This window comes from Vigna radiata, chromosome 11 (genome assembly GCF_000741045.1).
Source record: "Vigna radiata var. radiata cultivar VC1973A chromosome 11, Vradiata_ver6, whole genome shotgun sequence".
Taxonomy (NCBI): domain Eukaryota; kingdom Viridiplantae; phylum Streptophyta; class Magnoliopsida; order Fabales; family Fabaceae; genus Vigna; species Vigna radiata.
In genome coordinates this window covers 19,691,191-19,704,995 of record NC_028361.1, presented here as the reverse complement: position 1 = coordinate 19,704,995, position 13,805 = coordinate 19,691,191, and the positions used below count along the sequence as shown (strand labels likewise).

Sequence of the window (13,805 nt, the reverse complement as noted above, 5' to 3'; positions counted from 1 at the left end):
CAAAAAAACTTTAGAAATTTCATTTCTCGTCACCTAGAAAGCATTTCATTTTTCATTAGCTATGATCAACCTCTCTTTACGAACCAGTATGATGAGAACCTTTAAAAAACCAAATTATCTTCGATTTCAGTTAAATCGCACAAACCTATACCGCGACACAAAATACAAACCACTAAGATCGTAATTAATGCATCACCATGAATAAAACTGACATCTTCTCCATAATAATCACCGTAACTTCCTGTAGGACAAAATCCCAAAATCACAAATCCTAAATCACGCCTTCATCTTCCTTTACGAAACAAAATCTCAAGAAGAAGAAAAATATTAAACAAGAAAACCAAATCTCAACGACTTACTGAGTGAGTGGAAATGGAGAGTTAATTAAAAACTTCAGAATAAATATCTGTTACATACTAGCTTGACAAAGTTTTTGCTGAAGAGAAAAATAAATTACCAGAAATTTGTGGCAATGATGAGAAAGGGGATTTTTGATGTTGATGAGAAGGCTCACTTCTCCCTCCATTTTACTCCAATTGAAAACTTCATGATGTCGAAGCTGCTATGCTACTTTAAATTGAAAATGTTAAACTAAAGAGGATTTTCACTTCATTCCCTTTCTAATTTTCATTTTCCTGCGCTGCGCCTGCACTCTGGAAACTTCCTCCTCTTTATTTCCTTCACTCCATTCTCTTTCCAAATTACTTTGCTTATTACCCTAAGCCACCAAAATAAAATAAAAACTTAAAATGTGACTTTCGAAGCCCATCAAAAAGAACAAAAGTAACTTCGCCGCAATGCAGCATTGCTGGCTTTTTCCAGTGGCTATAATATTATCACAAATCCTCTAAAACTATCAACAAGTCAAAACAACAAATAAATAAAGAAAAATATTCTTTTAACAATTATTTTTTCACAATATTTTATAACACTTATACAATAATTTATAATGATTCATAATTAATCTGTTTTAAATATTTTTTTAAACATAAAGTCAAATTAATCATTAAAATTATAACATATATATATATATATATATATATATAATTATAAAAAATTATTAAAAATAATGACATATCTTCTTTTTAAGATTACTGCTAAACATTAGTTAACACCATCTTTGAAAAATTAACAGAAAAAGTTTAATTGGTTTAATTTTTTAAAAATTTAAACTCAATTAAAACAATTGAAAATATGATAACCCATTTAAGATTCTTCAACATTTAAACTTTCTTTTTAATATCGTTTAATTTTTATTTTTTTTTTATATCAGCTCGGTTCTGAACTCATAAATTTGTTAACAAATTTTTCATAAACAAAAATTGAATATCTAATCACTATACTAGGTGGGGATATGATGTTATGTACAGAAACAATAAGCTATAAGTTATAATTTTTATAAGCCAAATCATTCGTGAAAGGTAAATGAAACCAGATCTTATAAGCAAAAGGAATGTTCCAAGATTTGTGGGAAAACATGAGAATACTAAATAAGTTCTGTCAATATACGTAAACAACCTTCAGCACCTTAAAAAGTTCAGGAGTTCTAAAGCAAAAACATCAACCTCATAAATTAACAACACATAACATGCACACATCAAATTGAGACCAAAGCAAAACAGATGTCAAAATCACACACATACACTTGTTTTGGAACAAGCAGACAAATTATGCAAATTGCACATTCCAGTTCCATACCCTTTTACACACATCGAATCACTGATTAGACCTACCATGTCAGTGTGGAACCCCTTAACAACTCTTGAATACTCTCGCAGCTTGCGGTTGTAAATGCTTCCACAGCCACCGTGATCTCATCATCTTGCAAGTTTGACACACGGTCTTGTATTATTTGAAAACTAGTTTCAGACACATTAAAATCACCTTCAGAAGAGAGCGATGTTCTGCTGAATGTGGATACTGGTGATGGAAGGTCATGATTTGTGGCAAGTATAAGGTCATACATGTTGTATACTGTGTTGTGTTTGATTGATAGTGAATCTGAAGAGGAAGGAGAAAGTTGTGTTGGGATTTTGGTCAACATTAGCTGAGGGTGATGTGAGGAGTGAGATTCAACTTGCAACATAGATCCTCTGGCTTCAGCTTCAAGTCGAGCATTCTCCCACTGAGCCACGTGATCCATGTTGGTGGTGTCCTTGGACTGCTCATGATGACCAACACCATAGTCTTCAAAGTTGTTCCTTTTTATTGGTTTGTGAGTGAGGGGATCTAAGCCCATTCTGATCAGTCTTTTCTTGATATTGGTGTTCCAATAATTCTTGATTTCATTGTCTGTTCTTTGAGGCAGATGAGCTGCTATGATTGACCATCTGTGATTGCAATGCAAAACCATGATTAGCTTCTGTTCAAACAACAGAAAAACCTCAAAACCAGAAGAAACTAAAGGTCACTTGTTTCCGAGAAGAGCATGAAGTTGAATAATGGTGTGGTCTTCGTCCGAGCTGAAGTTTCCTCGTTTTATATCAGGTTTGAGGTAGTTAATCCACCTCAATCTGCAACTCTTTCCACATCTTTCAAGACCTAGACATATATCAAACATGTAGATAACATAGAAAATTATGAATCATTTATTCCTCGGTGGACCAACAACATTGGACTCATGGATCCAAGAAAAAGAAAAAGGTACAAATAAGTTGTATCGTTACCTGCTTTGGCAGGTACTGACCGCCAATTTCCATGGCCATGTTTTTCAACATAAGCAAGGAGCTTATTGTCTTCTTCTGGTGTCCATGGTCCTTTCTTGAACCCTACCTTCTCACAGCATCGCATTTTTCCCATTTTTATTGACAAACTGAAGAAACAATGCTTCTTGGTAAGCAGCAGCAGTACAAAAGTTAACCTATATATATATATATATATATATATATATATATATATATATATATATATATATATATATATATATATATAGTAAAATACTTTCAAATGGAAATTTATTGAGAATGGTTAATTTTGAGAACAAGGAGAGCTAATATCTTGCTCTTAAAGATGTAAAATTTAAATTGAGAAAAACTTAGGCACATATTCTTTGTACTATACTTTCTATTATTAGTTAAAATTTATGGAATAGTACAAAACTACGAAAATTTTATATACGATGTTGTATTAATAAATAAATTCCATCCAAATATACAAGGAAGAATATTTTGAAACTATTGGTAATATCAATTTTCTAATTAATATAGAGGTGGATGAAAATAAAATACATGAATTAAAAACCTTAATTATCGGCTCTTAAAAGATTCCAAAAAAATATTAAGTGGATTAACTACTCGATTATCCATTTTAATATTTTTTTATCATACATATATAATAGAACTGAAAAAAAAAAAAAACTGTATTTGATCAAACCCGAAAAAAATCGAAATAAATTTGAATATAGAATATCGGGTTATATTTGACAAGTGAAAAATGTTAGAATTATATCAATATCCAACTCAATCTCAAATTTATATTTTAATATCTATATATATATAAATATATTTTAAATTTAAAATTTTATTTTAAAACGGTATTATTTTATTAAAATTTAGTAGTAAATTATAATAATCATTATAAAATTATACATTTTTTTTGTTAAAAATTCCGTATACATACATGTCTTTTTTACTATAAATTAAAAATTTTAAAATTTAACTAACATCTTAAATCAGACTAACTCAATACATTAAATAATTAAATATAAATTTTAAAATATTAAATTTAAATTATATTGAATTCATTAGATTAGATTCGAATTTAATCCAATCCGATCGACACTAATACATAAAGAAGGAAGTTGGCAAAAACATTTTCCAATTCTCTAATTAAAATAATTAAAGTTTGCGAAGGTAACTTTAATCTTTGAAAATAATTAAGTCGACCATGACTACTCAATAGATTAAAAACAATTAAAAAATTTAATAAGGATAAAGAATACTTTTTTCCATAGACTCTTTTCTACAAAGTCAAAATAAAGTTGTGTACTGTCTTTATAGATATAAAGTTGTGTGCTTTTACAAAATTAAGCTAAATATTTTTCAACTTATACTATCTATAAAAATTTGAAATATTAAGTATTTAAAAGTTCTTGGGTAAGAATGTACGATGGTAGGTCATTGATACCGTAATCAGTATAAATGTTTTGTACCCTAAGAAGCGGTCAGAATAAACGTGGCAGGTCCGTAGTCATACCCTTATCCTTCTGCAGCTTTTTTGTTTATGACATATATTGGATAGTGGTCCAAGTCTAACTCAATTTTACAAAATCGATTTGTAAGATGAGATTTATATCTTACTTATATATTATATTGTTCTTATCTCTAGTTGATGTAAGACTTCCAACACACTTTCTTCACGTCGAGACATACACATCTCTTACGTAATAGTAGAAATTAGATTATCCAATAGCGGCCCAACAATGGATGGAATAAAAATATCCAAGAAATAAGAAATATCGTTAGGATAGGTTCTAACATGATACCATGTTAGAAATAAGTCTAACTCAACCTCACAATACCGGCTTGTGAGGTTTGCACCTCACTTTATATATTATAATTGGTCTTATCTCTAGTCGATGGGAATTTCAATAGTTTGCACAAAATAATTATTCTCTACATATTTGCTCGTGTATTTCTGATCCTTTTATCTTCCCCTTGTACGTATGTTCTCCGTTCTAATTTAAGTTTCTCTAAAATAGTATAATTATTAAAAATATTGAAAGTGAAAAAACTTAATCAATTTTGTATTGTGCTTACAGGAATTCATTAATATGAGAGTATTCATGCATACATGATATGATCTGATAGTGGAAGTTATATATTCGTAGGTGATATTTTTCTTTATAGTACAAATGAAAGTTGATTTTCTTTTATTTATTTCAAAAACTAGGATGTTATTTCAATTCTTGAAAGCATTTTTAGATTTTCAATTAAATGGTACAGAATACATAAATTATTTAGTAAAAACACGGCATCTTCAATTTCTTATTTCTTATATTTTTTTTTTTTCCTTTCGAATAGTTCATCTTTACATCTCATCTATTTTTAATCAAATTTACCATTTAAAAGGTAATATTCATTGTCTTAAAAGTGTGTTAAGTCTTAGCCTCAAAAGCTTAATAATAGCTTGGATATTTACATAAGGTAACAACTTCTCCAACTAAAAACTATTATGTTGAGTAACTATCATCTCTTTTTTTGGTTATGAAGTCGAGTTAATTGGTGGATGTTGCTTTGAGGATGCTTCTTCAATAAGAGATGTCCTTCAATGTATGTTGATGATGCTCTTCAAAGAATAGATTCCATGTGAGATGATAAATGTTGCGGAAACTTTTCAAGATTAAGAGATGTGGTTCATGGTATTCGATGGTCTAGGTAGAAATCCTTCTAGGAGGTGAGGTCAACCATGAAAGAGAAAGTAAGAAGAAGTCTAGAGAAAGACATTTCTTACAATAAGAACTAAGGAGAAGGAGACTTGCAAATTTTGTAAAGAAACTCTAGCATTCAAAATATTTCTAAAAAATTATACAAGGTTGCCTCTCCTTTTATAGGTGAGGAGTAGGCTAGCATTTAATGCACTAGAGAGGAAGTAGAAGCTTCCTATGATAAGGGGGAGTAATGAGAGTCTTCCCCCCTAACTACTGTCCAAGTTCAATGTCTAAGAGTCTTCCCTCCTAACTATCGTCCAAGTTCAATGTCTAGGAGTCTTCCCCCCTAACTACCGTTCAAGTTCAATGTCTAAGAGTCTCCCTTGATGTTGACATGTTCCAAAGGCTTCCTATGACTCATTTTAGGCACATATTCACCTACATCAAGGTTTATGGTGCGCTACTTTTACTCTAAAAGCTACTAAACTTCTAAAACAAAGTTAAACAAAGTGTCTTAGCCAAATACAAGGCCTAATTAGAAACTATTTTAAATATTTACAAAGATAAAAGAGGAAAACTAGTAAGTGATTCTCCACAAGAGTAAAATCCTTGAAGCTTCATCTTCTTCTTCCATCTTCTTTGACCATGGCTCTTTATGAGAGGTCCAATGTCTTCTAAGGACTAAGGGAAAGCAAGAAAAAGCTTGAAAGTCATTCTTCTTCCCAATCTACTATCCTTAGCTTAAGTTGATGCTCCCTTCATGAATCTCCATTTAGTTCTTAAAACGGATTCCATCATTAATCGTTCTTGCGCAAATAGTCAATGAACATCAAACTTAGGCCATAGTTTGGTTCAAGTCTTTTTTCACTGTTCGGTCTAATCGGGTGTCACCTGCAGAAGACACTTCGATGCTAAAGTCAGTGTTTGTTTGAATATTTTATCAATAGATGCATAGTAAAAAGTAACCAACTACCTAAATATCAAACCTGTACTTATAGAGTTTTGGAATGAGTTTCGGATTAGTGTTAGCCTAATTACGACCCATCCACTAATGACCTGACTTAGTGGCTAACATAATCAATCTTATTTATTCATCTTTTTACGGATCGACCAATCGGTTTACCAATCGTTTGGTTCAATTGGAAGGTGCTTTGATCATTCGGTCCATGACTGACCAAGCGGTCATATAGTACACATGCCCTCCAAGCACAAGCATCACTTTCATTTAAGAGGGAGTGGGGGTTTGTTATTGTCGTATAAATCGTAAGGAATTTCGTAATGAGGTGGGTTTCGTTCTGTTTCCCATTCAAGGACGATTACTTTGGGGGACAGTTATCGTGGCGGTTACAAGAAAAGTAACTGGTGTGAGTGGAACACGTGTATCCTCGGTATTCGTGCATAAGCTTAAAATGAAAGGTCACATGTTGTCGATCTTCAGATCACGTTGTTGTTTACGGTTGAGATTCGTCCGCGAAAACTGTTTTTTCGACTATAAATAGGGAGTGAGGTCACTGTCATTTTCACAAATACACTTTTCCTGCTCTTTGCTGTCGAACATTCATGTCTCCTCCTCTGCTCTAAGATAATAATGTCGACCATGATGCTTTCTTCGTTTGAGGATTCCATCGGGAGAAGGTTGGAGGTATGTTGATGGTTGGTCAGAGTCGTCATCGTCGTCCGTTGGTTCTTCTATTCTGAGATCAACCAAGCAGGGAGAGTCTTCAGTTGACGGGGGAGTAGCTGTGGCGGCTGCCAAATGGGGTAGATGTGGAAGGCGAATGGGATGGGTCACTTGCTCCATTGCCGCCTGTTATGGAGTACAATTGGGTACTCATGAAGTTACACTTTATGTTTCCTACTTCAGCACAGGCTCGTCTTTGGAGAATTTCGAAGATCAATGGAACCTAATGACGTAGGGTGCTTTAAAGTTGTCGTTTTTAAGAGGAACAAGCATGCTTGCCATGGGAAGGAGAGTTAGCATCTGATTTTTTTCTACACATACTCCATTATCTTTCGTGACATGTCTGTGCAACTTCCATTCTTCAACTTCCACATGGGTGTTTTATGGGAGTTAAACATGGCCTCGACCCAACATCATCCAAATGGGTGGGCTTTTATGCAAGCGTTCATCGCCATATGCAAGGCCTTGGATTTGACCCCAATGCCCGTGTCGTTCTTATACTTGTTTTCGCATCCGACCTCACCTTAACAAGTCTTGGGTGTCTTTTATTTCAGAGAAACATCGGACGTTGTTTATCCTCTTCAACACGTCATATAAGGGGTTTAAGAATTTTTTTTATTAAAGTTGCAATAACAGAGGCTTGCCGATAACAGTTTTATACAGATAACGGTTGGCCAAAGTTCCCATTCTATTGGACTAAGCACCTCAAGAGGATGACAACTAGGACGAAATTTGCGATCCCGCGAGCTCATCAATTACCTCAGTTTAAATGTTCTTTGTACTAGAGTGTTCAGTAAGCCTTTTTGTTATGTAATGTCTTAGAGTTGTCATTTTTAACTTATCTAAGTTTTGTTTTTATTTTCAGATCTTTTGATCGTCATTGATAATGGAAAACCAAGCACCTTCCCAATGATGGCCGCTCAGTGGAAGGAAGAACCAAAGAAAGTTGGGGAGGGCACATATGCCCGCCCCCTTTCCCTAAGGTTGTTGCTGCACCCGAACAGCCCAAGACCCAAGGGTTACACGTCCCTCCCCCTGATTGTCTGACCCTACACTCATGACGATCGTTCCCCCATTGTCTAAGGATAAGAGGAGGAGGAAATCCTTCAAGGAAAAATTTGCTTCTTCAGATAAGAGAAGAAAAAGAAGTTCTCCGGAAGGCCCCTCCTCACTAGGTTGCTTGACCCAAACGTACGAGTCATTCATCGCGCGGTCTATACAATCACGATATAGATGTAGGGTGGCCCCAACAGACATCTCTAATCTAACAGGTAGTTGAGTGTCATCAATGTTCTGCGATATAGACGTCGGTGCCCCCTCCGAACTGACGTCTATAGCCTGACAGTTAGGTGAAACCGTAATAATTATTCGCCATATAGACGTCGGCTACCAGCTAACTGACGTTTATAGGACTGGAAAGTTTAATTAGAAGTCAATTGCACATAGACCTGACGTCTATAATCCGTAGCAATATTAATATTTAAATCATAAAGATGTCAAATTAGTGAGAGGACCGACGTCTATAGTAACTTATACTTCAGAATGCGAACCCGCAAGCAGTATCCACTATTCATCGTCTTCTTCCTCAAGCTTTTCTCCACTGCGACATTATATTGGAGGTTTGTTTTCTCTGTTTTAGACCGTTTAAATTTAGTTTTCCTCCAATTGAATTAGTCTTTGATGAAAAATCTTTCATTTAAACCGATTAAAATTAGATTTGGTTGCGTTTTGTTGCAGTTTCTGGCGTCTTGTTGGGTTGCGTTTTGGACTATTTTTGGCCTGCTTTTTTGACCTATTAGTGGGTGTGCAGTCCTTCATTTCCCTCAATTTCTTATTTAATCTTCTAAAAAGGATAACTTCTTTGTTGAAAACTTAATTTGTATGGATATTATTGGCTTTTGTGTATACACGTTGGCATTAATGAATTTTCATTTTATTGGCTTTTTTTGTATGATTTCATATTGACTTTTATGTGTTTGTAGATTCTTAATATATGCATGTGATTAAGTTTAGTTGTGTTATTATAATTGGCATGCATTAGTATCAAATCACTGAGTGAAACTTAGTTCCCATTTGAAATTTAACACAAACGATTAATCTTTTAATCATTTGTATTAAATTTTGAATTGTCCGATTGGACAGTTTCGGAAAATTATTTTTAATAAATTTGCTATAACATGTACGTTGGAATTTATGTATAAGACTAATGAAATTTCGATTCATTATTTGTGTTGTTCTCCGAATGCATATTTGATTGTGGTCATCCTTGACTACTCTCATTTCGTGTATTTCGGAGACTAATGCGAATTGTTGCCGAAATTTTACCAGAATTATGATGTAGACTTCTTTGCACATGTCTTAGCAATTTATGAAAAATAATTTTTCTGAATGGGTAGGGCCTAACCTTGTGAGAGTTAAAAAATTGAAACTGATGAAGTATGTTACGAACATAGTATGGATTGAAGCTGAATGAATGCACGTCGCCTCTTTGAAGAATATGAGAAGGGTGTTTCGGTGTTCTTGCAATATGTTAAAGAAAATGCAAAGTCTGTGAATGGACATATTTTTGTCCTTGTATTCGTTGTGTTAATCAATTACGACAAGACTTAGGCAATTTGCATGACCATCTATTCATGTTCGGCATAATGAGAACTTTTATCGTTTGGACTTGGCATGAAGAAGTACCGGACCAGCCTACCACGTCACGAGGAACGAATTATGTGGAAGAATGGATGAGTGACCATTTAGAGGGCATGATACGTGATGTTGGTGAACATAACTTTGGAAGAGCTAATTTGTATGATTCTCTTATCAATGATTCAGAGCAATCGCTAAAGTATTGTCCAACATATGGTTAAAGCCGTTTTAAAAAGAAATCTGACAGAAACATTGCTGATGAAGGTAATCATGGTGCACCTGCAAAGGTGGTGTGGTATTTTCCTATAATACCTAGGTTGAAACGTATGTTCTCTGTTAAAGAAGATGCAAAGAACCTTAAATGACACGTTGTCGGAAGAAAGTGCTATAATCTTCTTCGACACCCAGCAGATTCACCACAGTGGAGTTCCTAGGGTGATTGGTATTCGTGACTACTTTGGCCCTGTTCAAAAACCAACTTAATCAATGAATCAGGATGCATTGAGGCAAATGGATCTTCAGTGGAAGGAAAAACTTCGCCAAATGGAGCAAAGATTCATGGGGCAGTTATAGGAACGAAAAGAAATACAAAAAGCGCTTGAAGAGAAGCTGCAATCCATGACGCAGGGCACCCTGGGTGTGCCCACTGAAACTCCCACACCACCTCCTGTTAGCACTAGAGGTTCCTGCTCCGCTGTTGAACCTATTGAGTACATTGGTCAGTATGAGTTGTTGGTTAATGGGGTCCCCCACGCATTGTGGCTATCGGACGAGTAGTTGAGAGGGAGGCCAGACTATTCATGGTGTTCCCATATCACCCCAGCACGTGCATGTCATGATTGACGAGGTTCGGGATCCCCAGGCTCAGGTGTCTGTACCCACTCCAGAAGTTCAATTTGTGGGGGAGGCCATAAGAAGTTTTTTAGCCTAGTCTAGAGCATTGATTATCACACACATTGTTGCACAACAGGTATAATATTTTTATTATTACTAATTTTATATTTTCATTTAAAAATATTTCTTGATAACTTTAAAAATCTTATCTTCAATTCGCACATCCTCATACCTAAATATGATGACATGACTGAAGCGGAGGATGATCTAATAGCAAAACTAATGTCAAGAATTCCCAGGTTCAACAAAAGACCAATAAAAATATATTGGGATTTAAGAGTATTTGGTCTCCTCCCCATATACCAGTATATATCACATTCAATGATGTATCCGAGATCATTGTAGGAGACAAGATGTTGAATATTTCCATTATTCAACTATGGTGCATGTAAGATAATTAATTTTGTCTACCATAATATTTTTATTTAGATTACTAGTTTGTAACAACTTAACTTTGTTGTTATAGGTACATGGACACAGTCGTTGTAGACCAGTCGGTCTTCCGTTTACGGATTTGTTGAACCTCAGATCATTCAATGTTGTGGTAACACATTTGAAATGAAACAAAATTATTTGCAAACATGGATGGCTGAGTTAAACAGAGACATATATCTTGTGCCATACATTGATGAGTATGTGTTGTATTATGCATAACATTTAATTAAAGTTTACTTAATTAGTTTACTAACTATTTATCATGTTCAAAACAGGGCTCACTGGCAGTTGGTTGTCCTCATTCCCAAAAAATGTACAGTTGTATTCTTTTGTTCGCTACAAAGGAAGATGAAAAATGACTTGAGAAACATGCTTCAAGGGTAAGTCTTTCGCCTATTTTGGACTTTGAAATTCATGTTCTCCTAAATTTTTTATCATTTGATACTTATTAATATTAGTTTGTGTTTTAATGTAAATAGAGTAATGTGTAAATCTCGGGGTCAGCTAAATCAAGTCCTCTATCCAAGGTTGGACGCATTTATAGTTTTATACATTTACTGTCTTATTCTATGATCTTAATTCGTGACTATATTTAGTTTGTCATTTTAGTGTAACAACCAGCTAGATTCATGGGAATGTGGCTACTATGTGATGTCTTGGATTAAGACCATCATTCGAGCTAGCATTACAGATAACTGGAATGAGGTAATCATGCTTACTTTCAAAACATCACAATTCAATATTTTTCTTTCAACATATATCATTCCAAAATGAATATTTCTTAATTGTGCAACGCTTCAACTATTTATCTCCTATTCCCGAAGACGCCATAAAGCACCTTAATTGTTTTCAATGCGCTCAAATATGATGTTCGGTCATGTAGTACGTTGCTTACTAATTTTCTAACTTAAATTTTTGTTAGAATCATATGATGATTAACGCATTTGTTCGGTTTTCATAAGAGTTTAAGGAACATGTCCTTCCGATCGGTCAAGTGTAGAAGTTTGCTTGGAACGTTATCTAGACCTGATGGATGATGGTGCAACGAGAGTTCACTTGGAACATTCCTCGCCGATCGGTCAGTTCTAAGAGTTCACTTAGAACATTCCTTAGTGTACTGGGATACCCCAAACGGTTAGGATGGGTGTCTCCCTAACAACAAGAAGACCGAACGGTCAGGATTGACGACACAACCATGACTGGTAGATTATCGAATACGACAGGTAGGTTACCATATGTGATTAAGGTAAGCAAGGATTAAGGGTTATTGGGCTGTGATTGGGCCCTGATTAAGGTTCCCCTAATCCAAGGCCTATAACCAACAATATAAATACAAGGTAAGAGGTAGGCAGATTCATTAATTACGCATTTAATACCGCTCTTGATTTACCGAACGAATATTTTACTAACTTTAGCATCGGAGGACCTTTGGCAGGTACTCTCCCAGATGGATTTGAACTGAGGACGATGAAGGAGAGGACGACTAGCAACAGGACAATAGGATTAAAGGTGGATGTGAGGAAGAACGACCCACCGCATAGGGAAATTGTGTAGGGATTAGTTGATTGGACCTTCTACCAGAACACCTTGGCTTGATGAATGACGATATGGCGAGAGTTCACTTGGAACGTTCCTTACCGATTGGTCAGTTCTTTCACTTGAAACGTTCCTTGTAATGCATCAAATTTCAGGGTGACAAAGATCATTAAAAAACCGGTCAATTTAAGGGTGTCAAGAGTTATTTTTTAACAAAATATTAATATTCATGTTCTTAAAGTTCCTAATATAACTGTTATTTAAATGAGACTCCATATGTATATTATAGTTTTATTGTTTCTGTTAGTATTTTCAGAGCTAGTTGTTGCAACCGGAATCGCGACGGGACGACGACCCAAAAAGAAAACGATTTGAAAAAGAGTTTGGAGTCGCCACCATAGTTTATTCTGGAAAACTATGGAAAAACCATAAAATGATAAAGCACGGTCCACGAAAACCAAAGATTGGGTTCGGGAGTCGGTTACGTGTAGGGAAGGTATTAGCATCCTACAACGCCTGCCCGAAGGCAGTACCTTTAATTAAAATACGCGAATAAAGATGTGGTTTGCAAAATGTTTAACTATCCCAAAAAATAAAACTCTAAAGAAACAAAATATATTTGTTTTTATTTTTTTGTGCCCGACAAGGACTGACCTTGCTCCTACGTATTCTCAAGATGAGAAATTAGGGTTACGTAGTTCTAGTTGAGAGGTTGTTTGTTTATTTGGAAAAGGATGTTTTAGTGTTTCAATGGCTTTGTAAAACGGGGAAAAGTTTCAGCACAAGGCCGACAGAATGGTCGCACCTGTGCTTCAAGCTTGAAGTTTTGTCGATTTTTAAAAAGAAGAAGAAGAAGTTTTTAGCGCAAAGCCGACAGAATGGTCGCACTTGTGCTTAAACTTTTAAAATAAATTTCGTTGGGTTTTTTTATAGAAGGAAAAGTTTTCAACGCATGGCCGACAGAATGGTTGCACCTGCGCTTAGACTTTAAAAATAATTTTGGTTGTTTTTTTTAAAAGAAAGAAAAGTTTTCAGCGCAAGGCCGACAGAATGGTCGCACCTGTGCTTAAACTTTTAAAATAAATTTGACTTTTAAAAGAAGGAAAAGTTTGCAGCGCATGGCCGACAGAATGGTCGCACCTGCGCTTAGACTTTAAAAATAATTTTAGTTGGTTTTTAAAAGAAGAAGGGAAAAGTTTTCAGCGCAAGGTCGACAGAATGGTCGCACCTGCGCTTAGACTTTAAAAATAATTT

General features: G+C 34.9%; 1 protein-coding gene across 1 annotated transcript; it reads right to left on the bottom strand.

Moving 5' to 3' along the window:
- Positions 1–372: 372 nt before the first annotated feature.
- Positions 373–2,835, bottom strand: LOC106776882 (transcription factor MYB16-like). The gene is made up of 4 exons (XM_014664346.2): positions 2,667–2,835; positions 2,412–2,541; positions 1,734–2,330; positions 373–718 (listed from the first exon to the last, which is right to left on the bottom strand). Exons 1-4 carry the CDS (start codon positions 2,797–2,799, stop codon positions 628–630), a joined length of 951 nt encoding a protein of 316 aa, XP_014519832.2. The 5' UTR covers positions 2,800–2,835; the 3' UTR covers positions 373–627.
- Positions 2,836–13,805: the final 10,970 nt, after the last annotated feature.

Excerpts from the sequence above, each read along its gene's own strand:
- LOC106776882 (XM_014664346.2), bottom strand. The coding sequence starts at position 2,799 with ATGGGAAAAATGCGATGCTGTGAGAAGGTAGGGTTCAAGAAAGGACCA. Across the intron at positions 2,542-2,666 it reads GTCAGTACCTGCCAAAGCAG|GTCTTGAAAGATGTGGAAAG; the intron begins GTAACGATACAA and ends ATATATGTCTAG. Across the intron at positions 719-1,733 it reads AGGGGTTCCACACTGACATG|GGTAATAAGCAAAGTAATTT; the intron begins GTAGGTCTAATC and ends TTGGTGGCTTAG.